Source organism: Struthio camelus, chromosome 1, assembly GCF_040807025.1.
Source record: "Struthio camelus isolate bStrCam1 chromosome 1, bStrCam1.hap1, whole genome shotgun sequence".
In the NCBI taxonomy this organism is placed as follows: domain Eukaryota; kingdom Metazoa; phylum Chordata; class Aves; order Struthioniformes; family Struthionidae; genus Struthio; species Struthio camelus.
In genome coordinates this window covers 156,740,729-156,766,624 of record NC_090942.1, presented here as the reverse complement: position 1 = coordinate 156,766,624, position 25,896 = coordinate 156,740,729, and the positions used below count along the sequence as shown (strand labels likewise).

The window sequence follows — 25,896 nt, the reverse complement described above, 5'->3', positions numbered from 1 at the left end:
CGAAAACCTAGAACAACCGCTGTCCCACCTCCATTAACCTCAACTCCTCTGCAGATGACTCATTCAAACACTTGATGGAGCTGATGATTACATCCTTTTTAAAGCTGAGTAACTTCTGCTTTTGGTAATGCAGGGTGAGAATAAATGTACTGTAGAAAAAAGTAAGGATACAACAAGAAAACATTTCTGTCTCCAAAAATGCAGTATTAAGACATGTCTTGTTTATTGTAACAGTGTTTAAAAAAAAAAAAAAAAAAAACAGGCACATCCACAAGCCACGCTGAAGAGCTAATAATCTTCTCTACGGTGTTTTGGGGAAATAGGAAACATAAGTGAGCTGAGCCAAACAGCAGAAGGTCATCAAGTTTACAACACTTATAATTGACTTTTAGCTGCTGGTAATAATAGCTGAACTGCATTTCAATTTGGTTCTAAGTAAAAATGTAGAAAGGCAGCTCAGGAGGATAAAGGATTCGGTCTCAGAGTTGACTGGTCTAGAGTACATTGTAATGAGCAGAGGGATGATATGGGAGTCAGTATGAGTAAGCAGAAACACCCTATTACTGGCACGCTTTCTTACAGTACTAAAAATAGGATTTTGGTAGTAAAGTAAATACTTCTGAAGTACATGCTTTCTGTGAGAAAGTATATCCTTAACAGCTCAGGCAAGAAAGAGAATTGAATTAGAAAGGATCGAATGTCCTGGGCTCTGTATCTCCTTTTCTGTGTTAACAGCTGACAGTTTTGATACTGACAAACTTCACCTTTTCTAGTTTTCTCAAAAAAAAGTGGTTTCTTAAAATTCTTGTATATAAAAATATCAAACAACATCAGAAGCTGTTTTATATAGCTTTACCCATACACCTTTTTGCCCATGCAGCCCCAATTTTACACGTATGACCACAACTCATTAGTGATCCCTCTTCTAGCTTGAAACAGATACATGGATTATATATACGCACAGGTATACATAGAAGCATCAATTCAGAGGTAACTGAGACTATTCAACCTCTGGTGATTTGATACAGCTAGGACTGGTTTTAGCCTGGGCAAGATGACTATACTCACCTTAGACAGTCTTTATACTCCATGGCGAGAAAGGTATTCTGGAAGAAATTCAGAATTTAGGTGGGTTTAATTTGTAACCAAAGGTGCCGCTCACCCTCCTCTAGCACCCTCTTCCCCCTTTAACCCAGGGACGCCTGGACTGACTGCGTTCCCCTCTTGGGAACTAAAATGCCTAAATTCTAATGCCTAAAATTAGCTAGGGTGAACCTGGGCCTCGATGGTTCTTCACAGTTCTCATTTATCAGTTTTTACCAGGCAAAAGTAGCCGAGATGAGACAGTCTGCAGAAAGTCCCCAAGCCACCAAGTGCCCATCTCCGCACGTCCGGGCTGCGGGCGGGTGGCCGGCGCCGGGGCTGGCAGCGTGAGGCACGGGCACCAGGAAGGCCCTGAGCAGCCTGGGGCCACCGCTGGGGTTGCACGCGGGGTTGAACCGCGTGATGGGTATGGTATAGCTGCTCGCACCACCTATACGTGCAACCGCCCGCGGTTAACTGCGCACCAGCCTCCGCGGACACGGCTACGTATAGCTCAGAGCCCTACGCAAACCCCACCTGCACGCGTAACGTGCGGCGTTACCACAGCGCAGCCACGCACGTGCTGTGCATATACTACACACACTGTATGCCTCACACGCTCGTTTGTACATGGATATACGCACTGCATATACCGTACTCAGCACATGCATTATATACATATGCTTGCGCGCATATATCTAGGTATACATACTGCCCCACGTGCTTACACATATACACCCCCCCTCAACTGTGTTTATATAGGTATTATTTTGCGTGTGCGTAAACACCCAGTCACTGCCACCGCCCGCCGCCTCAGGCAGGGAGGGAGGGAGCGAGCGAGGGACCGTTGGAGGGCGCGTAACCCCCCTCCCCCCCCCGCTCTCGCGAGATTTCCCCTCGCTGCCTCCCCCAAACGCCGGGGTCTCCGCTTCGCTCCGCGGGCGGGTCACGTGCCAGCGCCCGGGCGAGGCGGTGACGTCAGAGGTCATATGACCAGCCGGGCCGCCGCTGCCGCCGCCGCTGCAGCCTTTCGCGCCGTCTCCGCGCTCTCGCCGGTGCCGCCTCGTCCCCCCCCCTCCCCACCCCACCCTCCGCCCCCGCCATGGCTCGGGCGCGGGGGCTGCTCGCGGCGGCCGCCCTGCTCGGTAAGGTGGGTCCGCCGCGGAGGGGGGGGGGAGGGAGAGGTTGCGCCGCGCCGGTTTACCGGGCACCGCCCGCCCGGCTGCCGCTGCCAGTGCGCGGCGGCGGCGGCGGCTCCGGCCTCGGCGCGGGGGGGGCGGCGATGGGGCCATCCGCCAGCGCGGAGGGCCGGGAGGCCGCGCGAGTGGGGCGCGGAGGGCAGCGGGTCGGCGCCGGCCGTGCCTCCGCGGGGGCCCGGCAGCCCCCCGCGGCTCGGGGCTGGCGCGGAGGAGCTGCGGGTGCTCCGCGGCCTGGTCCTGCTTCGCTCCGCGCCCGGGCGGGCGGGGGGTGACTGGCGGCGCGGCGCGGAGGGAGCGCGCGTGTTCCGCAGTTGCTTGCGGTGCCCCCCCGCGCCCCCCCCCCCCCTTGGCAGCGGCTTTCCTCCCCCTCTGGCGTGAAAAAACCTGCGTGTGACATCTGCGCTCTGCTGCCCTGGTGAGAGAGAAGGGTGTTAGTGCGACAGGACCGTTGGTTTGGGGTGTTTTGTTTTTGTTTTTTTTTTTTTTGAGGAAGCGTGTCTTGCGCGTTTGCTGATAAGTGCCTTGCTGTAGGTTTCTCGCGCGGAAAGCCACCTCGCGCGACGCTGCCCCGCTTCTGAAACGAGCCTTTGGCAGCCAAGGGGGCTCGTTCAGAAGCTAGCCAAGTGCTTCCCCGCATGAAGCAGCCGCGGAGACGGATTGTCTGCCCTGATTTTGGAGCTTATGGCAGCCTTCGCGTCTCTCTTAAGATTTCTTGGCTAGTAAATATGTTTGTTTATCTTTGGTGACGGCGCTTCGGTTTCTCTCGTCTTACTAACCTTGAAAGCTGTAAATTACGAGAGGCGCTGAGCAGCGCGCACATCTGCTGCCGGCTTCGCTCCGCGTTCATCTAGCTAGCGTGGTGACTAACAGTGTTAGCAAGCTTGCTTGTTAGGGTTGGAGTCTGTAATTTAAGTGGCATTGAACTGGTGTTACACTGGGAGCGCCTTATATGGCTTGTATAATGTAGCTAAGACTTAAAAATTGCTTGTTTGCACTCTGAGTGCAAGCTGCATAGTTTTACAGTGGTACCACAGGTAGTGCTTTTTGGGACAGTAGTAGTCTTCCTCTGCTTACCCAGCAGTTGCAAACGTATTCTTGTGCATTTAGCTTTGTCACTTTCTGGCCTGTAAAGTGTATGGCTTCTGATGGTGCTGAGCGTTTTATTACAAAGTAGATATATTTGCTAACAATTAGGATCTTGTACCTGTCTTGTTGTGTAGCTTAATCTTTCTACATAACTTCGTCCTATAATTTTGAAATATTTGGTGCAAACGGACGCTGGAGGATAGATCTCCTCCTATCCATGGAGGATAGATAGCCTCCACCATCTTGTGCCATAATGTGGGGTGATTGGGGGGAGAGAAAAATGGCCTTATATGAGGTGAATTCTTTGGACGTTTTTACAGCTCATTTGCGGTTCAGTTGCAGCCCTGCAGTCATTTGAGCGAGCGCTGATCATGATAATTCAAAGATCACAGGAGACTTAAGGATTAGCATTAGGATTTGACTGGGTGGGTCAAATGTGGAAGCATTGTTTGGCAGTGCTTTGAATTTGGGACAATGCGTTGATATGCGCCTGATTTTTTTTTCATGAATAGTTCACCACGCCCTACTTACTCTTTCAGTTTTTCATTCACAGTGAGCAGCAAGCCACTGAGATGAGTATTTTGTGTGTCTGCGTTAAGTATTTCCTGCTGAATTTCCTCACAAATTTCAAATGCTCATACAAATATTTTAAGTAATACAGTGATAAATACTGGCAATAGGGGCAGTGGGAGATGAAGTACTTTTCCCACAGACTTAGCTGTTGCTTTTGAAATACGAAGGAAGATCATACTCTGCCGTTGAGCACTAGAAGTGTCAGTTGCCTTGTGTGCCAAACGCAGCAGAGTTGCTTGCGCTCTTTGGGTGTGATTGCACCTGAATATAGTGTGTTTTCCCTGCTGAAACACAAATATGTCAAAGAAAACATTTCCAAAAACCCGAGTTTAGAGTCAAGCACAAATGAAGTGTCTGAGACTTGGGGAGAGGAGAATGAGTTTGAGAAGGTAGCATGATGCTGTTTCAGGGTTGTTGACGCACGACCCAGGTGTTTCTGTTGCACAACTCTGGTCTGAAGAGGACTTTCAAACCCTAGTCAGTACTTGCATTGGATGTGCTGATTAGAGCAGTCCTGATAACAGGCACAAATGGTTCTCAAAATCAGTAACTTACCGGGATAGTTGAGGGGAAACTTTAATAATAAATTCTAGCCCGTGAATAATTGTTTTATGTTTTCCTTAACATTGGGAATGCTAGTTATAGGGAGCTATCTGAGACAGGATATAGAGCCGTTTTCATAGATGTGTAACTGCTTGTACGTTACACGATGCTTGAAAAATTCTTTTATCAAATGCTACTTTCTGCTGCCCTGAACATTGTTTTTGCTTGATAGTGTCTTTGAGTGTGTTCAGAGTCTCAACGTTTCTACTGTAGTTCTGAGTCTGTTATCCTGTGATAAGCTACTCAGCTTTGACTTGTGCAGCTTTTTTGACTTCTAAAGCAGCTTCTTACTTGCAGAGTAAGAACTCCTTAGGCTCCCTGACATGCTGATGTTGAGATATGCTCCCTGCGTTCCTGTTTGGACTGATTTACAAGCTTCATTTTTGCTGAAGCATATTTCTAGATTGTTCTGTGGTGAATGGGACGATTTCTAATCGGTTGTAGGTGATAAGTAGAAGAATTTACTCTAGGGTTGAGGGGGAGCCTTGCTGAAAGGAGAAGATGGGTATTTCATTGAGAAACCCGTGAAACTTATTTCTAATTCTTAAAAGGCACACCTTCCACCTCTTGTTTCCGCTTAACTGCAGTAGTTTAGCCTTTCCCCTCTTGGGTCAGACAGGATTATTTGGAAATTCTTTGGGAAAGATTAGCGCTGTCATTGATTTCTTGCTGTTTATTCTATTAAACTTGGCAGTAGACTCATTCAGCTGTTTACTTTGTTGTGTTATCTGACTTGAAGACAAACCGCTGTTGCTTTTCAGGTTAAGGGTAACTGTTTCTTAGCCTTCTATGTCACTTGACAGCACTGCTGGCTGTTAGCGCTACTTCTGCTACTTTGATTACACGTGTAAGAGCGTTCGTAGCGCCCTGATGCTAGAATGTGCAGTTTCAAATGTGGTCCAGCTCTGTACGGTGGGGGTACTTGTCTAACTGCTCCTTTGATACGTTTAGTTTTCCTGCGTTAACCTTTAGTGGTTTGTAGTTTCTGGCTAGACAGAATTTGCAGGCTGAGTGTTATGGGAATAGTAGTAAGACTTAGCTTTCCTTGATAGGAGTGAGAGCTACCCTCGTGTCATTGGAGTAGGAGAGTGGCACACCAGGTCAGTTGATTTATTATCTCTTTCCCAATTGGCTATCCTCTGAGGAGGCTTTCCTCTTCAAATTGGCAAGGCGGTGTGCCTTTCTCAAAAGGTTGTCTTCACCTGTCAGTTACCCTGAGTGATGTGTTAGCTGTGTGCTGTGGTGCAGCTGCAATTACCTGAGCACGTGCAAAATGAGCTTGAGTGGATGCTGAAGAAAGTTTAGAGGTGCTAATTCAGAAGCTCCCCGTAGACTCATGTCATCAGTTGCTGTAGAGCTATCCCAGGACTTCCTTCTTCTAGAGAGTAAACCATAAAGAAGTTTCATGTGACTAAATTTGATGCAATTGTGCTATTTTCTGGCCAAACAGTAACATCACAGCTGCTGAATAGCCTTTCCTTTATAATGCTTTTATACCTTTATAAATGTGTTTATAAAGACAGAGGTCATTCTGCTGGACACTTGAATTGCAAAACAGATTTTGTAAGTAAGCTATACAAAATGTTTACTGCGTTAACTTAAACTAATGATATTAGAAATGGAATCTGAAGCTGGCTGTGTGAATTTGTCCCTGTTACTTGGCGAGGATGCATTTTCTAGGGCTGGACGTGGAACTTTATATGATGAGACACCTGCACAAGTCCAGTTGATTCTCTTTTCTTCTCCCCTGCAGTACGCTTGTCCATCCCTGTATAAAGCTCTGTTCCCCCTTTTCTACCACTTTGTTCGTGTCCAAGCATGTCCGACAGAAGTCAAAGTGAGTCCAACTTTCTTTCTCACGTGCTTTTCAGATGTTCTCCTCTGTTCAGTCTCCTGAGTCCATTGGTGACAGGTGAAACACTAACTCATCATTTTATGAAGGTCGTCTTGCCTCAAGCAAAGTGGTTCAAACATAAAGTCTGTGAAGGGATTTTCCTGCTTTCACTGTTTTCCCTAAGAACACAAGTGTCAGTAAATAGCAAGTTTTATCTTAAAAAATATACATATATATATATATATGTTTTTTTTTTGTGCACTATCAAGGTATGCAGATGCTGCATCCAAAGCAAGCGATCTTGCTGTGCTCGTCTAAGAAAGGACTTGTACCAGGCGTTTCTCTGGGAATGATACTTATGTTAGCAAACAAGTGATTAGAGGACAGGGAATTGATTCCTCCTCAGGGGGCTCTCCTTCCCCATCTCTGGCAAAAATTTAAGAGCCTAAAACACTGAAGTCGCTGATTTATTCACAAAAATGGCAGTCAGATGACAGGGTTCTCTGGAACCATCAGAATGAGTAAATTACTGGACGTTTTGCTTCATGTGTGCTATGAAAAATAAACCTTGTTTAGATCAGAATCATGATTTCTTACCTCCTTGGATCAATGCCATATAGATAGCAGTATTCACTGTGTATGCCCTAACAGTCCAAAAAACACCTAGGCCAAGGCGCACGGCAATATTAAAATACTAGCTTCGGTAGTTTAGATGCAGAGTAGTTGTGTGGTGTTGGAGTCTGTTAATAAGCATCTCTTAGCTTCAGAGTATTGGATGGTAATTGTGGGCTAGGCTGTAGCTAAGCAGAGACTTTAGGGTATATGACTGGCTTGTGGATGTGATGTTCTGAACCACTGTCCAGGTATTTGAGGGGGCCTTTGGCTAGACTACACTGTAGCCGTGGTTTTCTTCTTTAACGTAGTTATTCAGTGTACCTGCAAATAGTCCGACCCATAAGGTACCTTTATCAGTTGCACTACTTATGCTGTGAACTTTGTGTCCAGCTAGATTCAGATGGCTTGCTGTCCCTTCTTCCAAGAGGAAGGTAGAAAAGTACTGAAGGAGATTTTTATTTATGTGGGGAAAATGAATATAGTAACAACATTCCAAATCATATAGAAGTAGCTTTTGTTTGAGATCCTTAGTGTTCCACGTTTCTAATAAAACTTGGAAATAAAGTAAATCATTAATGATTGTGACTGAAGTCCTCTTTGCTAAGCAGCAAATGTAAGCAATTGTATTAATATATGCTTTTATATCTGTTATATGCTTTAATATATATCTATATTTAGAACACAACAAATATCAATTTCCTCCTCAGCTAATAGACCATTTTCCATCCTGCAAGAGTGACCTGAAGGTAGATAGGCTTAATTAATAGAATTTAAATAATAAAAGGTTTGAGACCTGGGAGTGTCTTTGAGGTCAAGAAGAGTGGGGAATTCTGGCATTCTGAGAAAACCATATTCAACCGGAACAAGGCTCCGGTTTAGATTGTTCAAATGTGCTAGACTGTTTTGCTAGCATTGTATTTTTCAGTTGAAAGCAAATTTAATGCTGTGTGGTAAAAGGTTTCAGATAAGTTGTTATATGGCAAAGGAGGTCTTTTTCTTTGACTTGCTTATTTTATTTCGATGTATTATGTTTTTGATATAAGTATGTTAAATAATGAAGTAATTGAAGTAATGAACCTAGCTATTCCTTAAGCAGTTAGTTCTACCTACAGTTTTTCTTGCATGGCAAGATAAAATTTAAGAAATGAACTTTAAAGGGAGAGATTATCTTATTGTCTTTTAATTCATTATAACTATACATTCAATTGAAGATCATATGTGAAAGTAGCTCTGTTAAAGGAATCTATTGAAGTACAAAGGAAATACCTGAGCTAAGTGAGGTTTTTGTGATGCTAGTACATGTTTGATTCCTAAGTATCCACGCACAGTATTTCCAGCAGAACAAAAAATGAACATCTCAAACTTTGGCATTTGGAAAGTCTAGGAACTGTTCAACTATGTAAATCCAGAGTACTGCACTTGCTATGAAGCAGGTAGTTGTCACATAGGATCCTGCAGCTTACTAGGAAGAGCATTTAAAATGCAAAGCTAAGAGACTGGAGGTTGTATTAGCTATTGTTTTAAGCAGTGAAGAACAATATTGTTATCAGAAGTACAAGCGATGTTCTCAACCTGCACTGTTTGTTAATGATACATCCTGTTAAAATTGAGCATTACTTTATGTAACTTAATTAGAAGTATTCCTAGAGCAGATTGATTCAGAAGCTTACTTTTCTGGATTCTTCATATTTTGACTGTAGGCTCTTACTATTTGTGGGCTGGTGGATGATTCACGCATTAAGCGCTAGTTGACACTGAAATTGCTTTTGCAAACTCAACAGCTGCTTTCCTGCCAAACCCAGTGAGCTGCTGTTCTGCCTCAAAGTGGACAGGGTAAAAAGTAGGGAGGAACTTCTTTCCTTCCAAGTCTTGATTTGTCCTTGAAGTTTTTTTGCTAATTTTTCTTTTCTCCTGTGTCCCTTATGTATCACTCATTCCTGTCTGCATTACTGTCCATCCCTGCCCCCAAGAGCATGGGAGTGGAGTATGTTGCCAGCACAGCACTTGCTCTGACCGCTGTCCTCGTGAATGTCAGCTTATTCACAGTGAAACAGCCCTCTTTTGCCACTTCATCAGGGACAGCTCGATGTCTCGTGCTCAATGCCTCTGCCTCATCACTCTGACACTCATCATCAATCTAGCAGCTGCTTAGCACTTCTTAAGAAGCAGTGGGATTTTGGAGGGTTTGTTTCACACTAGCAAAGTCTGGTTTCCTATCACGGTGTGAACTTAACATTGCAAAAGTCTAGTATAGGCTGCTGTTTATTTGGACGCCTTATTCTTTTTTTACTTAGAGTTGCTGAGGGTGATTTGTCTGCTCTTCGTTCTCAGAATCTGTCTTCCCTTTGGTACCCTCGCATCTTCCTCTCCCCCCCCCTTTTTTTTTCCTCTTGAATCATCTGTAATAGACAGGCCTTGAGTGTTTTCTTTTAAGTCTGCGATATTGTCTTCGTACTGTTTAGCAGTCTCATCTTTGCCCTGCATTCGTCTTCAAAACCGTTTTTTCCTCCAGCTTCTTTCATTCTTTTACTGCCTATTACTGCTTTGTTTGTTCTTAGCTCTAAAATCACCAAGCTTTTTTTTAATAGCTGTCAAACCAGGGAGTCTGCAAGCATACTGAAGATTTTGATCCTGTAGTATTTTTCAGTGGTAATGTTAGTTCGAACAGCTGTGGACTGTTATTACCTGCCTCTACTCTATGCAGTGCTAGAAATCAAGAAAGTATAAGCAGGTCTGTTCTTGAGAAAACAAGTGCTTAGGTAAAATGTAAATAAGTTTCAAATGTGAATTCAACTTGAAGAAAACATTGCAAATTGAAACTTCTGTATGGAAGAGCTTCAGTGATTTCTAGTGCTGCACTGGATTGCAGTGGATAAGGTTTTCCTTATGAATACATGTACTTTCATGAGTGGTATAAGCTTGACATAAAGGCTGAGGTGAGACAGTTTTGCATTGAAATAATCCTTTTTCTATGCTATTCATTCTTAAGCAATTTCTTTTCATGTCTATCTTTGGTTTTGAGTCTAGACTGTTTAAACAACAAGATAAAGTGTATGAATTTGAGTTTAAGTTGTGGTCACCTTTGGTGCTGGGGGAGGATATATTTCTCTTGTCAGGACAAAGTCCTAAACGCTTGCTGAGTGCCAGAGAAATTGTTTCCAGCGTGTTCCTACAGCTGCAGTGCCAACTACCTAAGTCCTGCTCGCAGAAGTCCGATTTTTCCTAAGAATGACTGTAATCCACTAGTGTGTGCTGTAGTTTTGTAGCAAAAAGTTTTACACTTTTACACTTTTTAAAAACCTCTTTGGGGAAAAGTTAGATAATAAGTCTTTCAGCTGGGTCTTTGTGCTGTATCAGCAGTTGAATGGATTAGCATGCTTGACTCTTACAGCTTATTTGTTTGAGATAAATTGAGTGGTTTGTCTTGCAGCTGCTTTTTCAGATTTTCTGCAAGACTGAGGTTGTTGCAAATGCAAGTGGTAGCATAAGAATAGTGTAGCTTTTTGCAGCGAGATTTGCTTCAGGTGTCTGTGCATTGTAACAAAGACCATTAGCAGACAAATAAAGAAAATGCTGTGAAAGAAATGTGAGCATCGCGGTATGAATCCAGATACCTGAACGCTGTCCAGTTAGCTCTTATTTCAGATGAAGGCATAATACTCAAGTTTCATTATCAGTGTAAGCTGAGCTACATCCATACTGCTAACAGAAGGGAAGATCCTGTCCTCCTCTAGCCTCCTGTTCTTACCGGGCTAAGTCAGTACTAGCACTTGTGCAGTGTGGTCAGTCGCATTAGTGCTTTGCGCACCGAGGCTGGAGGAAGTGAGCGTGTATGTGGGGGAAACAATGCTTTTGGGTTAAAACTGATCAGGAAGAAGTAACCTCAGCCTGTGTCGAGGTCTTGGCCCCCACGTTCCCCTCAAGTGTGGAAAGCACGATGACAAGTAAAGAGAAGTTCTCCTTGCAAGGATGGCTCACTCTGCCACCCTGTTTTTGGCAGTGTTTCCGAAACATCTGCAGCCAACGCAAGCTGCCTAAATGCTGCATTCAGTGCACGTGCAGCTGAGTGCCCTGGTACAGCGGGAATGAAGGCTGCATGGTATGCTGCGAGGGGAAGACTGAGTGTCATAGGCAGGATCAAATACACTAAGTCAGTTTTGTCTGAAGTTTGCAAAGTATTTGCTCTCTAGTGTGTGAACCCTGAGCAGTTGCCTTGAACAGTGTGACCAATATATTTGTTACAAGTTTTTCTTATTCTCTAAATAACAAGCGTCTCAATAGCTTTAGTTTGGGTGGTTTTGTCTTTTAGACACTAGTAGATGTTAACCTTCTTTTGATAGTGATGTTGAGGCTAGTATAGACTTACCCAAGTTTCCAAATTCAGCTGTTAACATTTTGTGACTACATCCTAAACCTGTGTTGTACATACTTATCTCTCTGCTTGGGATCTAAAATAAAAACTTATATGATACGAACTTAACTACTTGCCACTCTTAACAGGCTTTTTACAGGCTTCCTCTTCATTTGATGTGAAAGATTCAAGAGGTAATATCTGCATAATGGCTGATCTGACAGTGGCCTTCTCAGTGGAATACAACAGCAATGGGCAAAAAGAGGTGAGGGGAGTAGCTCACTGCTTACCTCTAACTTGTATTTAAAAATATGTGGTGGTATTGCAAGTGCGCAACTGAAATTGTGAACAAATATTTAAGCCTGAAAAACGGCTTCCATAAACAATCCTCCTTTTCAGTCAAGGTGCTTCAAGGAACTGATACTTCCTCTAATTAAGCAACAGGACTAAGACTGCCTGGAACCATCACAAATAATAAATGCGTGAAAGTTCTTTTGCAACTGAAATGCCTTGCAAGTGCCATTGGTAGTTGACGTGGCTTTTATTGGGACCGTGGAGGAAAAAAAAAAATGTTACCAGTCTCCTTTAGGTGAATTTGATCATTGCGATTACTTATGTGGACTAAACCTGAAATTAAATGGCTATTGGTAGGTAGCTTTTGAACTTCTCTGAAATCTGTGGCTCTCTTATGCGAGTCTCCACATAGTTCAATGTGTTTACAGAGCAGTATAACACATACAGATTGTTCAGCATTAACAGCAAAAGTCAATATAATAGCAAATTCTCTTAAGGAATAAGAATATGTAAGAATTTTTATTTCCAAATACTCTGCTTTTCAAGTTGTTAATTTTTTTGGTATCTCTACTACTGAATGGGAATCTTGGATTATTTATAATCTCATTGCAAGTGCATGTTGTAAGCCAATGTTGTTGAAATTGCTTTTTTTTTTTTTTTCAAGCCATTAGCGTAATGTGAGATTAGAGAGGAAAAAATCCTGTTGCTTTGCTACTGCTACATCTGTGACATGGGATTTCTTTGAGCTGGGAGCTATATTGCACAGTCCACTTCAGTGCTGATGGTCTCAAATCCTGCTGATACTGCTATACAAGTTTACATTCAGAGGTGTCTGCTTTTATAACGTGGCTTTGCCTATTCCTAGTAAACTATGAGCTCAAACTTTCCAGTAAACGTTGTGTTTGTCTTCAGATACTGAGTTACTGGTCAATATATAATGAACTTAAAGATCTATAGCCAAACTATGCAGACTGTACTGTGTGCTTCTGTTCTGCTTACTCAATCTTACCACAAGAAAAAAAAGATTAAATTCTCTCATTTTTCACCTGTATTCAGAGTTTGCCAGATTTGGTTCACGTAGTACAGATGCCCATGCAAATTCTTAGTGTTATTTTAAGGGAGCAAGGTCTAAGCCGTGCTGCAGGTAGGCACTGTTTTTTCCTCAAATTTCACAGGGAGCAAGGTCTTTAGAAATCTGAGCACCGGTATCATGCTATTTGTTGGGAGAGTGGATACATGTATATAAATAGACAGCTGACAGGCTATGTGATTGTTGGCTGTTTTATAGCAGCTGCATAGGCTATTTGAAAAGCAGTAAGGAAAGGCTCTTATATTATCCCATTTATATGTTTTGTTTTGTACCCCTCAGGTTGCAAACTTTTTTCTTCCACAAAATGCCACAGTACTGCAACGAAGCACATGTGGTAAACGTAACACATCTCAACCCATTCTGGCATTGGGTTTTGGAGCAGGACATTCGTTAAGCCTGAATTTCATGAAGAGTGCAAACCAGTACCAAGTTGAAGAGTTAATTTTCCACTACAATCTGTCAGATAAAACTTTATTCCATAATTCAACTGAAGGTAAAATGAAAACTTCCTGTTCTTTCCATTGTGTAACCCTTCCAGATGGAGTACTGGCTTGTTTCTGTAAATACTGTTTATGTTCTAATGCAATGTAATCTTCTTGCAGGAAAAGTGATGAAAGTATCTCATAAATCTGATATTCGGGCAGATATGGGCACGAAATACAGATGCGTCAGCTCCAAGCACTTCAATATGAAGAATGTGAACATCACTTTTAGCAATGTTACTTTGGAAGCCTATGTTGCAAATGGCACTATCAGTACAAATAGTAGGTATCTTGTGGCAAAAAATGTACTTGGTAAGCCAATATCACTTCCAAGGATATGTTATTTTTTTTAAAGTCCTGACTAATCCTATCTAGGTAGGTACAGACTGGATCTGAAGCTCTAATAGCTGTGCAGTGGTGTCTGTTGAAATTGTTAATGGAGTCGCTTCAGGTTTTTTCTGTAGGGGTGTCAGCATCCATGACTGGACGATACTGCGCCGTGTTCCTACGGGTTTTATACAGCATTATGGACCGTTCCTTCTGTTCATGAGTATTTATGGGTTTAAACATGTGCTGCAGTAGGTCGACTAGGCACAAGGCCAAAATCCTAGTTTGAGGTGGGTCCGGTCACTTAAAAGTACGCTTCTCCCACAGCAGTTTAAACTAGTTTCTCTGTGCTCTGGGGAGAGTTGGTAATATAATGGGGGACAATGGAGGAACTGGCCTGTAAGGAGTAGATGCATGCATCTTGGTACAGGAAGTTTTATAAAAGCTCTAAGAAATGATGTTCCTTCTCTATCAGCTTCAATCACAAAATGATTTTTATCCTGACAAAGCATCTCAGAATTTCACTGCTATAATGCTAAGACGACAGACTATTTCCACGAGTGAGTTCGTGCTATTTGCTTTTGTGGCAACATTGTTCGGTTTATTTGGCTCTTCCTCCTGCTTGCTTACCCATAGAACTCCAGGCAGTAGTTAGTCTTTGCCTTAATTTTGTTGGGCTGAATAAGAAGTCTTCCATCTTCTGAGGGAGATGTTGAACTTTATGATCTTATCCATGCATATGCTGAATTGAAGTCAGTCCTATGACTAATAGATCAGTGGTGATGTATGATTCATTGAAAAAAATGCCTTCTGCAGTGGTATCTCTACTTTGTCCCATCTCTCGAAGAAATACCTTGTGTGATGCATCATAAACCTGGAGTTGGCTTTTTATGGTGCCTCACGCTACTGGCTCAGATTTCTATGTGAATTTTTTGGTCAGTCTTTTCCATTCAGTGTACTACAATGTACAGAAAAATGTAGACCCTAATTTACCATTAAAAAAAAATCTGGTTTCTATTACTCAGTCCTCAAAATATTCCCTTTTTCTTTGTCTTAATTCAACTCCATTATCAGCAAGCTTCAACGTAAACCTTAATCTTGTATCGAGACCATTCGTGGGGAAAAAATGGTTTTTAACCTCCAAAATTTCACTGAAATCTCCTTACTATCTAGTACTTTTCCTTTCAATGCCACTTATTACCTGGTCTTGCACGTTCTTTTGGTTAAAAAAAAAAAATCAGTTTTGCATTGTTGTGGGAGGGTGTTAACTTCTGTTATCTTACGCAACAAAAGTTCGTCAGCATTTGTCTAACTTTCTGTTCCCACTTCCTTCATTCTCTTCATTTTCATCTAGAATGTCTTACGTTCCCAGGGTCACTTCCTCACGGTGGCTTTTCTTCCTATGGTATTGCTGTATCTTGATGAAACTATGAAAACCCTCAACAAAAGACACGACTTCATATGATCCTGGGATGGATGCTGTTTGGTCTAAGTTCAAGGCCTTTGCTTTGTTTTCATTTCCACATTTCTGTTGTCCATACTGCCATGCTGTTTTTTCTATTAACATCTTCCTTTGATTTTTATTATTATCTTTTATTTTATTATCATCTTGGGACTGCACCCGCCTTTTTAATCCTACTGCACAATGAGCTATCTACTTTTTTTTTTCTTACTCTTTTTCTTCAAGTAGCTTAAGAATCTTTGCTTTATCCTTTTTGTGTCTTTTATCCTCGTACTTCTTGACAGCAGCATTCTTCCCAGAACAGTGCCTTCTTTCCGCTCTTCTCGTAGGCTTTAGACTTACTCTTCCCTTTTGGCAGGGACTGATAAACTTTAGATCTGGAATTCTCCCTTAACTTCTTTTTCTGTGCAGCTCCTTCATTAGAGTATATTTCTGCTGGTGAGCTGGCCAGTGCTCATTGAAGACAAGAACAGTCATCTGTGCATCAGTGCATCTGTGCATCACGGGTAATGGTAACTTCTGATGGTGTAACCAGAAGTTAGTGAATGAGGTTTTTATTGTAGTGATTATCTGCAGCTCTGCAGAAAAGGAGACTGCGGTTTTATCTGTTGGTAATGTCAGCTGCTTTCCTTAACTGTCAGAAAAAGACCTAAGAATAATTCATCTTGTCTCCAGATCTGTACTGAAGAGTTACTAGGAGCTATGTTGTAAATTAGTTCAGTAAAAATACTGTATCGAGACTCCACCTAGGACGAACTTCCACTTTAAGTGAGATTGGTCTTTTTCCATCTCTGCCAACTTTAGTAACAGGCTCTGTATGTTGAGCCCTTATAGATGAAGGAGAATTCTGCTCTGAAGTACCAAGTAATGTGGCTGACTGATTTATTTGTTAGGAAATTATCACTTTGAGGCCTAACTGGTGTCTATTTAAAGTCCACAAAAGAAGGGGCCACTCTCCCTTCCCTCTCCCTTCCGTCCCGTCATCATTCATATCCCTTGCTTCTGCTCCTCCACCTTCCAGGAATGGAGATGAAATAGGAAAGTGTGCTATGTTGGAGTCTATATGTGTTCAGAAGGTGTTATTGCCCTGCCTTTAAAGTAGAATTCCTCTTTCTGACTCTTAGTCTAAAGCTAAGTTGCTGTTTTTGAGTACAGAGACTATACATCATATGTGAAGTATCTGCAAGGAGTGTTTTGCTTTAAATCTTAGCAGTAAGCTCTTTCAGTCTGAGCCGAAACAGTTTATAGTGCTGCTGCAGTTCCTGTCATCCTTATAATGCTGTAAGATGTTATCCCTGAAACAGGGTTGTGACCTTGACTAGGAACTTGGAAGCTTGTACTATAGTAATGTCTTTGCTGTGTCCTTTGATTTTTGGCTTGGGCATTCAATGCAGGCGCCTTCTCAGGTCCCAGAATGAGTTAAGGTCTTGCTGCTGGGCGTTCTGACTATTTCGGCAAGTTAAGTCAAAGCCACTGTTGTTCCTCTCCTACTGCCTTGGAAGCTGGTGCTGCAGTGGCTGAAAAGAGAAGGCAGTCTGAATCTTCACTAAAATCTTCACTTTTAATGTCAGATGGTTAGTATGGAAGAGGGCTACTAATGCAGGACTGCAAGGAGAATGGACGTGAGACTCCAAAGGAAAGGGTATTTTTGGAACACTTGCCAGCAAAAGGAGTGTCTTAGGATAACATTGTTAAGGATGGAAGAGCCATAGCACTGCTATGAGGACTTGAGAAGGTCCAGTAGTATTTTAATATTCCTTCAGGTGTTGCCAAAGTAATGAAAATAGGATCACTGCAAACTGGAAGGGTACTGGGTGGAAGGGGAGGGAACTAGAACAGCACATCTCCTGAGGGACTGCTTTTCATAGTGGGCCCAAGAACTGTCCTTCTACTTCTAGCACACAAGCACCCAGAAGTTGTAAGGGGTAGTCATTTGAGCCTTGCCGTGGACCTAGAGCAGGAAGGCTGTGGCTCTGACAGCGTAGCAGTATTATGCTTGTTCTGATTTCTTGGAGAAATAAAATGGCAGCAACTGAAAAGCAGATCTGGTCTGCATGAATTTCTGTAAATAACAGCAGAAGTGTCATTTTCTTAAGTTAGATTTTTAAGAGTTTCCTATAGGAAAAAAAAACAGTTTAACAAGATCTTAGCTAATGCTTTACAATTGTGTTTCTTAGTATTTTCTATTAGAAGCTACTTAAAATTGCATCCTCCTTCCCCTTCAGGGTTTAAAAAAAAAGGTAGATTATTGTGTAATTCCATTTTGTTTGGTGATTGTATTCCTTTCTCCCCAGAAACAGAATGTGCTGAAGACATGGTCTCCACTACTGTAATGACTACAACTCCTAGACAGACTACTAGCCAGGTTCCAACAACTAGTCCAGCACCAACTGCGTTGCCACAAAATCCTGCTGTTGGTAAATACAACGTGACTGGTGCAAATGGAACCTGTGTGCTTGCCTCCATGGGGCTGCAGCTTAATGTCACCTATCTAAAGAAAGATGAAAAGGTATATTTTTTTTCTTTCTTTGAAACCTTCACATTTCTTCTTTGGGGAAAGCTTGCTAAATTATTGCAGACAAACTTCAATAAAATCCTGAATCTTCATAGTGTTCATCCGTTGTGCTCTATTTAAATTGTTTCACTTGGATTAGGTTAGTGAATATTCAGACACAGTTCTGTTGCGCTGCAAGTTGTTGTTAAAGTTGTTTTTATTCAGTAAGAGTACTAAACTTGCCTATTGAACGCAGTAAATATATTTGACTATTCAAGAAGCAGTAGAACTCTCAAAATATGAGTAGTGGCGATTCTGTATCAGATGCCATCCACACGGGCTTTAAATTGTTACCTCAGTACCAATTCCTGTATTTAAGTATGTGCTTGAAAACAAAAATGTAGCCCCAGTGTAGGTTGTTTCCTTGTACTGTTGATGCAAGTAGGCCCTCAGCAGGAAACTGAAAAAACTTGCAGGCTTTCTATTATATGGACCTTTGGATGCAAGCTTTTCTCCTATTCTGGGGCTTGACCTGAGGTCAGCAGGACAACTGCAGGTGAATGCAACTATGGCTTCTTTTCTGTAGTTTATGCAGGGTCTGGTTATAATGGACCGGATGTGAGGAGGGTAGATCTGAGGAGGATTTAATTGCTTAATGCTGTGCTCTAGTGAGAGGCATGTGTGGCACTGGTGTGTGCATATCGTGATGACTGAGGTCAAATGAGCACTGATTACTAAGGTCTGGCTGTACACTAGCTGGCTATGATGGGAAATGTGTAATAGCCTCCTTAATTGTGCGAAGTACCCTAAGCGGCTTCCTGCAGCATGACACGCTAGCACTGCTGGAACAGCTGATTTTAACCTAATGACCAGTGAGGTGGGTGGTAAATAGTTTTTCCTAAGTCCCATGAGGGTCAGTTAACCTCTTAAGACCTGCCGGTGTTTTCTGGGTGATTGTTCTGCAAGTACCTTTAACCCATGACACTATGCAGACACAGTGCAGTATGAAATTATGTACCGTAGGTAAAGCTAAAGCGTATTAAACTGAAGTGACTTGCATGATGATCGTGATTACAGGCATTTTTCATGATTGCTTCTCCACTATGCTGAAGCAGGATTTTATAGCTTGTTGTACCCTCGGCAGTGGTGGTTACTGGTGTCTTCCTTATGTTTCTAGGAACAGCCAGTGTGGTGTGGGTAGAGTAGCCAGTTATTGGCTGCAGCGGGCTGGGGCTGAGGAAGGCTTGGTTATGCATGCCAAGATGGTCTCTGTTCCCTGTGCCATCCTGGTCCTCTGGTGCAGCTCACACCAACCTATAACCCTGTGCCTGTATCTGCCCACTTGTCTGAAATGGGTGGGCAAATACAGCGTTGTATGCATGTGAGTACAAGTAAAATAAAGCTGACTGATCATGCAGTGGTATATTAGTCTTTTGAAGGACAGCCAATGTCATAATTGATTCTCTTCTCTCATAGATTGGATTAGATGTGTTGAATTTCATACCGCATAATACAACTTCTTCTGGGATGTGCAGCAATATTTCTGCCTTCTTGAATTTGACTTTTGAGAAAACAAAACTTATCTTCCACTTTGCATTGGTAAGAATCTCTAGACAAAGCACGTAGGATCTGCAGTACTTCTGATGTGGGGAAGTTAATCGGGGCGAGTCCAAGAGCAAGAGATGCAGCTACAGAGGAGGGGAGAATAATTGCTTTGTTTCAATACTTTAAACGGGGGGGGGGGGGGTTGTTAGAGGTTTTAATATTTGAGTAAGCAGGAGGAAGGAAAAAATATATATGTACACATATACTTTTTTTTTGTCTGCAATGGGAATTTCTGATAAGTTGAATCAAAGGGAATCGCTTTAAGCGATTGCATTGCTCACTCTTCAAAGCTTTTTATCCAAAGTGGGAACGATTCTGCTTAAGCAGAGGAATGTAGCCCATGACAAATAGGTGTCTCATCTAATGGTAGAAGTCTGGAATTGGATTTAAATCCTCATTAATGTTCTGTATATAGCATAAGAGTGCACAGGTGTGCTTGTTTTACGGTCTACAGTGGCTGGGCTCCCGTTTCCAACAGCCCTGTCCCAGTGCTGCGTTAGCAGCTGTGTACTGTTGAGGACCGATTCCACTATGCTTGTCAGAGAACTTCATGCTGCTTTTAATACACAGTGGATTAATCAGACATGATCACCTTGACCTGTCACTATTAAATGGTTCTCTGCATCTCTAATTATGTGGTACCTAGCTGCTTTAAAGCTGTACCTTTAGCACCGCTGAGGTCATTACACCATCTGGTTATCTGAGACTGGCTTTAATGTGGAGGTCAGCTCAGCAGTCTAATAGCAACAGTCCCCCTTCCTACACCCCCCCCCCCCCCCCCCGCAACCTTCTCTAAGGTAGATACTTTCTATTACCTTTGTCTTTAAAGGTAATAGACTAAGCTCTTCCTTGGAATGCTAGCATTTCAATTAAAGACTGTGCTTTGAAAACCTTTCTCTAACTGCATGCAGAATTGAAACCTAATCTTAGCAGCTTATGTTGTATATCAGTAGGTTAAATGACAAAGCACTGATCTTTCTTTTAAAGAATGCAACTACTGAAAAATTCTTTCTGCAAGGTGTGAATGTGAGCACGACTCTGCCTTCTGAAGCAAAAGGTAGGGTCTCTTCAGAATTTTACTTCAGATTACTTTTAAAATAAATTTTATGGGCTGCCTGCATTAAAGGGGATGAATGTTGGGGATGATTGTCTTTCATTTTAAGCTCTGTGAGCTTGCAGCGCTTGTTCTTCAGGATTCTGTAATAGGACTTCTTTTGCACAGTTCCAAAATTTGAAGCATCTAACAACAGCATGAGCGAGCTGAGAGCTTCAGTAGGCAACTCCTATAAGTGCAGCGCAGAGGAGAATCTCTGGGTCTCGGACAAAGCCCTTGTCAACGTATTTAACGTTCAGATACAGGTTTTCAAGATTGATGGAGACAAATTTGGGGCAGGTAAGAGGTTTACATCTGTAAACGATACCAAAGATTTGCAAATTACACCTTGAGACAAACATGCAATATTCTAATTAGAATTTTATTTTATTCTGCAGTCAAAGTCAGCTCTTAGGTGCTATGCTTTGTCTCTGCATATGCCGTGTTACAGATGTTGTAGGGGTTGATAAGATGTCTGAGTTGAAGTTAGTACAAGAAGTATGTAAAAAGAAGCTTTCAAATAAGTAAAACTTAATCTGGAGAAGAGTTAAGGAAGAGCATTAACTTTTCCTCCGAATTCTTCACAGGCAGTTGTATTGCAGGGGCAAAGATCTGGGAAACTCCCAACTGCTTTAGTTTACATTCTCCTTTGTGACTGGGGTTAAAGCAAAAAGGCTGAAGGGAGGGGTCTGCTTGGATGTATTTACAACACCTAAACTTTGTGCATAGCAACAGTAATCACACTTGAAGGAAACAATTATAAACCTCTACGCTGTGCATGCAGCAAATAGTACTGGAAAGACTTGATCCTGAATGATCATAGTTACTGAACCCTCTTTTCTTTTGGTTCTTGGCAAGCTAAGCTAGAAGTTAACTCAAGCCAGTTGTTATCTATGTGGTGAGAATGGAAACTTGAGATTATGGATGTACCCCTCTGTTGGTGGACTAGCGCCTAATTGAATTTTCTTCTCTCTTCAGTGGAAGAATGTCAACTGGATGAAAATAATATGTTGATCCCAATAATAGTTGGTGCAGCCCTTGCTGGTCTTGTTCTGATCGTCTTGATTGCTTACTTGATTGGCAGAAAGAGGAGCCATGCTGGATACCAAACAATTTAATGAGTTGCACTCAAATCCAGTGTAGATAAAAAAAAAAAAAAAGCAATTGCAAGAAGCAGAAAAAAAGTAACATTTCCCCTGAGCTAAGATTGATATTGTAAGGAAACACCTTTTCTTGCAAATTGCTTCTTCTCAAAATTTGCTTTATTAAATGTGGAATCATCTTGCAGCATTTAACTATGCACAAAAATAACCGAAAATTTTGGTGTTTAATTTTGCTAACTAGTTCAAATATTTACCCACTTAGAAACAAGCTAAAAGTTTTTAAGGGTGCTTTTTTTGGAATTGGCATAAGGTAATGTCAGCTAAAGATTCCAGACAGGGATGTTGCTAATACACATTGACTCAACCTCAAAATTCTTAACAAAGGGAAAAATTTCATTCTTGATACTGCTGCCACCCAGTCATGAGTTAAATTATACTGATAGTGTATTTAAAAGAAATTTAGTAACAACTGACAAAATTGAAATTTGAAGTCTAAACTCCACCTTGTCTCTTAGGTGTGCATTTTTTTACTAAGCTTTAAACACAATGCCTGGCATATGCAGGGTGTGAACAACGCAATACTCAAACCTTATAGGAACTCTTTATGATTGGACAACTCCCCTGTTTGATATTTTTGATGCTATGACAGCTTGTTAGGAGCTGATACTTTTTTAAAATGGGTGTTATTTTTATTTACATTTTTTTGTAAAGTGATTTCAGTCTCTTCTGTTGGAAGGTCCAGAGAGATCCTGTTACTGCACATGTGTACAATATAGATCTCAATCTGCTGATTCTCTTGCTTTAAACTTGGCTGGGGGTTGTACACTTTAAGGATCAGTTCTTATGTATGCATTGCCTGTAACAATGCTAATAAAGACACTTTTTTCTGTATGTCTTAATATCTCTGTGTTTTTTTGTTTTTTTTGTTTCTTTTTTTTTGTTTGTTTTTTAGAAAGAGACTTGAGTAGTCATTTGATAAGTGCTAATGTCTTGGCTTGGCTCTGTTTCTGAAGCTTCAAACAGTCTTTAATTTGAGACTGTGTTAAACTAGTGTTTCATTTTTCTTCTCTCTGCACAGCACGAAGGTTAATTGAAGGTTACCTGAGGCTTAACTCTGTATGTCTCCAGAACAGTGGGTTGAGTGGGGTGTTTTTGTATGAGTGTGTTTTATTTTCTGCCTGGGAACAGGTAAAGCTGCTTCTCCGCGTCAATAACTTGAGATCTTACTCTGACATTTAATTGCAGCTTGCTGAGAAACATCACTATGTTGGTCCGTCCTGCTAAGCATCACTTTCCAAAAGTACTGAGATAATCAATATAAGGACTGTGTAGATGACATTGGGTACCACTGTTGTCTTCCTGTGAAGTCAGAGTCTTACCACAAAGTAGGAAATGTCTAGACCTCAGCAGAGAGGTGCGTGTTGTAATGTGTGTCCTGGACTGAACCTATGCCTTAAAGCTTCCCAGCCTCCTGCAGTAATGCTTCAATGTTAGCAATACTAGCTTCCTTAAACAGGGCAGCAACCAAGCTACACTAAAATACTTTGCACTGAACACCATTTTCCCAGCGGCGAGAACTGAACACACTGCAGTAAGGCTGCAACACTGCAGACCATCTGCCCAGGTACCTTCAAGGCAGGAGAAACTGTGCATTTCATTGTTGATGCAAAAACTAACATTTCCTAGCAGTACTGCACTTTTGCCATGTCAGCAAGTGCTCATGTCCTTAAAATTCCGTACTCGGGTAGAAAGTATTTGGTGTAAAGGATAGAATAGTCCAATACTGTATGGGTGAACGGCTAGTACTACTCTAAAAGGAGATTCCTCCATTTCTTATGGAGGGAATGAAGAGAGTCTTCTGTGATGTGCAGCCCTGCATGATGTATTGGCCTAGGACAGACCTGCACAACACCTTTTAATCCCATCTCTTGAACACCGGTATGTACATCTGTTTGTCTAGAACCATGTTTACAGTCTTATGCCCTTGCAGGGTGCAGTTTATCCCCCTAAAGTCACACTTAGTGGACTGTACCTGGGGAGGGGAAAAAAAAAAAAGTATTTCTCAAGTCTTTGACCATGTGCAACCTGTCTAATAGTCTAGTGTCTTGATTAGGAAGAGTGCTCCATTTCATCTGAAGAACAGCCTTCTGGAGTCCAAGAAACTATCCATCTGCAGCAAAAAAGGGTAAGTCTTTCTGGAAAAGGAAGGATAATAGCATGGGGTGGAGTCCAAAAAAGGAGCGTGGTGGTAAAGGTGAGGCTTTGTCAAGTACTTTTTCAACTGACAGAATAAAAAGCACAAGTCTGCTGCCATGTCTTTAGTCCCCCTGCCCCTGCAACCTCTGCCCTTCCCAGCACGGGGGATAGGGAAAGGATCTGGCCACCAGAGGGCCCTGCAAGGATGAGAAAGCAATGCAGAGAGACCCAGGCTAGAGGTGGCTGCCTGCCATGGGTAGGGCTGCTGCTCTGCTCGTTCCTGCCAGGGATCTTGAGTTATAGGCACCTGGGGTGCCGGATGCCTCATGCTGTAGAGGAGTAGTTCTGTTCATAGCTGCTGTTATGGTGTAGCATTCCCAAAATTTCTGAGGCTGCAGATGTATGAGGGTACAGCAACTCCAGTGTGACCTCAGGTAGTACATCAGGAAGCAGAAGTACATCATCTCAGAAAACACCTATTTTCAGCAGCCCATATAGCAAGGTGAGAAATGCTACTTCCAGATTTTGGGTCAAATCACTTTTTAACTGATGATGATCTTACAGCTAGTGAGCTAGCAAACCCTAAATGAGCATATGAGGATCACTGAGAAATTGCTGCTGCTTCTTTCTGCAGTCAGGACTTGCACACATTTGCCACCTTCTTTACCTAAAGCTGCTGCAAGCTGCATATAGTAACCGCCAATGAAGATAAAGATCATCTTTTTTAATTGTTGTCTTGGCCCGACTTCCCCATGTTCATGGAGCTCCCCCAGTGACAGCAGTGAAGAAAAAGGAAGATGCTTGTATTACAGCTAACTAGTGACAGTCAAAGGAAGCAATTGCTACTCTAGTTCACCACTGCCAAGCATTAGGATATTTCATTTTCACCCTCAAGAAACATATTTTGACAAATTAAATTATATTTATTTTGTACAAATAACAGAGGTTAATACAGTAGGAAGGACTTGTAATTCCATACACCTGTTTTTTCTAATATTGCAAAATGCCCTGAAAAGACAAGGACAATGACTATTTTCAAAAGGAGTGTCCTGACATCAGTCACATTCTACTCTGAAAACACTTGAATTCTTAAAAAAATATAACAAAAACAAAACAAACCACCAGTTTCCAGTAGTCCCAGTTAAAGTCAGACATACAGTACAAAGTGTTAACAAGGCGGGGAAAAAAAAAATGGTCAAGTGTCAGTTAACTCATGGAAAGCTTAAAGTGTGCTTTAGTCAGTGCAAGTAGAGGAATGTGTCAACTGCTGTAGTTTCTGACCACCTGGACAAGTCTGGTGAGTTATCCCTGAGAAAGCAGCTTCTCACGGCAAGTCTCTCGGAGTTTGTTGATCGTTGCCATGGACAAGCTTCCTGGTTCTGTGAATGTTTTCTAGGGGAAGAAAGAGGCAAGTTAGTTAAAAACTTGGCTTTGGACAAGATTTCCAACCATGCTAGATTCTCTAAAGATGCACTAGCAGAACATGGAAATCCCAGCTGTAAGAGCTGTACTGTGAACATGCTTACTGCTGTTTCACCTCCATGTTAACAAAGCAACATTGTCACCTTCTGCATTGTAAAGAAAGACATAGTAAACCAGCAGCTCCTAATAAGCGCTCTTAGAAACCCTGCAAAAGCTAGCTTGACCATAAAGGGTGCAGTTAAACTCATTTTTGGATTGCATTTGTGTTGTTGGATAGCTGGCTTATTCAGGAGACAGACGGCTGTCCTGGGTAACCTTAAAAGCATTGACTATTTCCTCACATGGTGCTAAAACAGGCCATTCGAGCCCCCAGAACATGTATGTACATACAACGGTCTGCTGATGCTTGAAATACTCACTATAATACCTTTGATCGTCCTCTCTAACTACCAGGCTTTCCAGGGTCATCTTGTACATGGATGTAACAACTTGAGACATTTCAAGAGATTCCAAGAATACATTTCTTTTTGATGCTTTGTTCAAAATACCTGACTGAACAAAACGTGCAGCTTGCTTCCTAAAGTTTATGCACTTAAATCCATCCATAGCCAAAATGTACAGGCCCCTCAGTTCTCTCTACTTGTAACTGGCAACTCGGGATGATATTATAAATGAGCCAATTTTAAACAGTTAAAGAAAGAAGTTTGCATTGCATTAAGCCAAAAAAAAAAAAAAACAACCTTTTTTTTTTTTTTTGAGGGGAGGGGGAAGCAGGTGTTACAAAGTTACACAGGAACCTAAGGCCAGTTGTTTTTTGAGGGCCTTGAAAGCCCACTCACTACAGTGACCACCCAAAATTAAACTGAACACTGCTGGAAGATAACCAACTCAAATGCTTTTATTCAGGATAACTGCAAGAAAAAGGTACTAGATTTTCTAAAACCAACTGGTGTGAAACAGTAAGTAATTAAGAGGTGGGGGGGG

General features: G+C 42.0%; 2 protein-coding genes across 7 annotated transcripts in view; one reads left to right on the top strand and one right to left on the bottom strand.

The window, feature by feature from the left end:
* Positions 1 to 1,905: 1,905 nt before the first annotated feature.
* On the top strand, positions 1,906 to 22,185 carry LAMP1 (lysosomal associated membrane protein 1). Of its 3 annotated transcripts, none has more exons than XM_068926525.1 (9): positions 1,906 to 2,228; positions 11,494 to 11,609; positions 13,008 to 13,221; positions 13,331 to 13,492; positions 17,294 to 17,508; positions 18,970 to 19,092; positions 20,086 to 20,155; positions 20,321 to 20,491; positions 21,170 to 22,185. In XM_068926525.1, the coding sequence occupies exons 1-9, from the start codon at positions 2,186 to 2,188 to the stop codon at positions 21,307 to 21,309; spliced, it is 1,254 nt and encodes a 417-aa protein (XP_068782626.1). In that variant the 5' UTR covers positions 1,906 to 2,185; the 3' UTR covers positions 21,310 to 22,185. The 3 variants fall into 3 exon arrangements, with proteins under 3 accessions (XP_068782626.1, XP_068782633.1, XP_068782644.1); XM_068926532.1 differs by having other exon boundaries at positions 1,957 to 2,233; XM_068926543.1 differs by lacking the exon at positions 1,906 to 2,228 and adding an exon at positions 2,473 to 2,697.
* A 1,880-nt stretch (positions 22,186 to 24,065) lies between these two features.
* Positions 24,066 to 25,896, bottom strand: part of GRTP1 (growth hormone regulated TBC protein 1) — a 39,940-nt gene continuing 38,109 nt past the window's right edge. Inside the window, exon 7 of one of the 4 annotated variants that reach the window (XM_068926503.1) lies at positions 24,066 to 24,882. In XM_068926503.1, the coding sequence (XP_068782604.1) occupies positions 24,793 to 24,882 (90 nt within the window). In that variant the 3' untranslated portion in view covers positions 24,066 to 24,792. The remainder of the gene's footprint in view (positions 24,883 to 25,896) is intronic. The other 3 variants (XM_068926498.1, XM_068926494.1, XM_068926513.1) reach the window with 3 other exon arrangements.

Coding starts and splice junctions, on each gene's coding strand:
- LAMP1 (XM_068926525.1), top strand. CDS start 2,186: ATGGCTCGGGCGCGGGGGCTGCTCGCGGCGGCCGCCCTGCTCG. Junction 13,222..13,330: donor ATTCCATAATTCAACTGAAG/GTAAAATGAAAA, acceptor ATCTTCTTGCAG/GAAAAGTGATGAAAGTATCT. Junction 13,493..17,293: donor TGGCACTATCAGTACAAATA/GTAGGTATCTTG, acceptor CTTTCTCCCCAG/AAACAGAATGTGCTGAAGAC.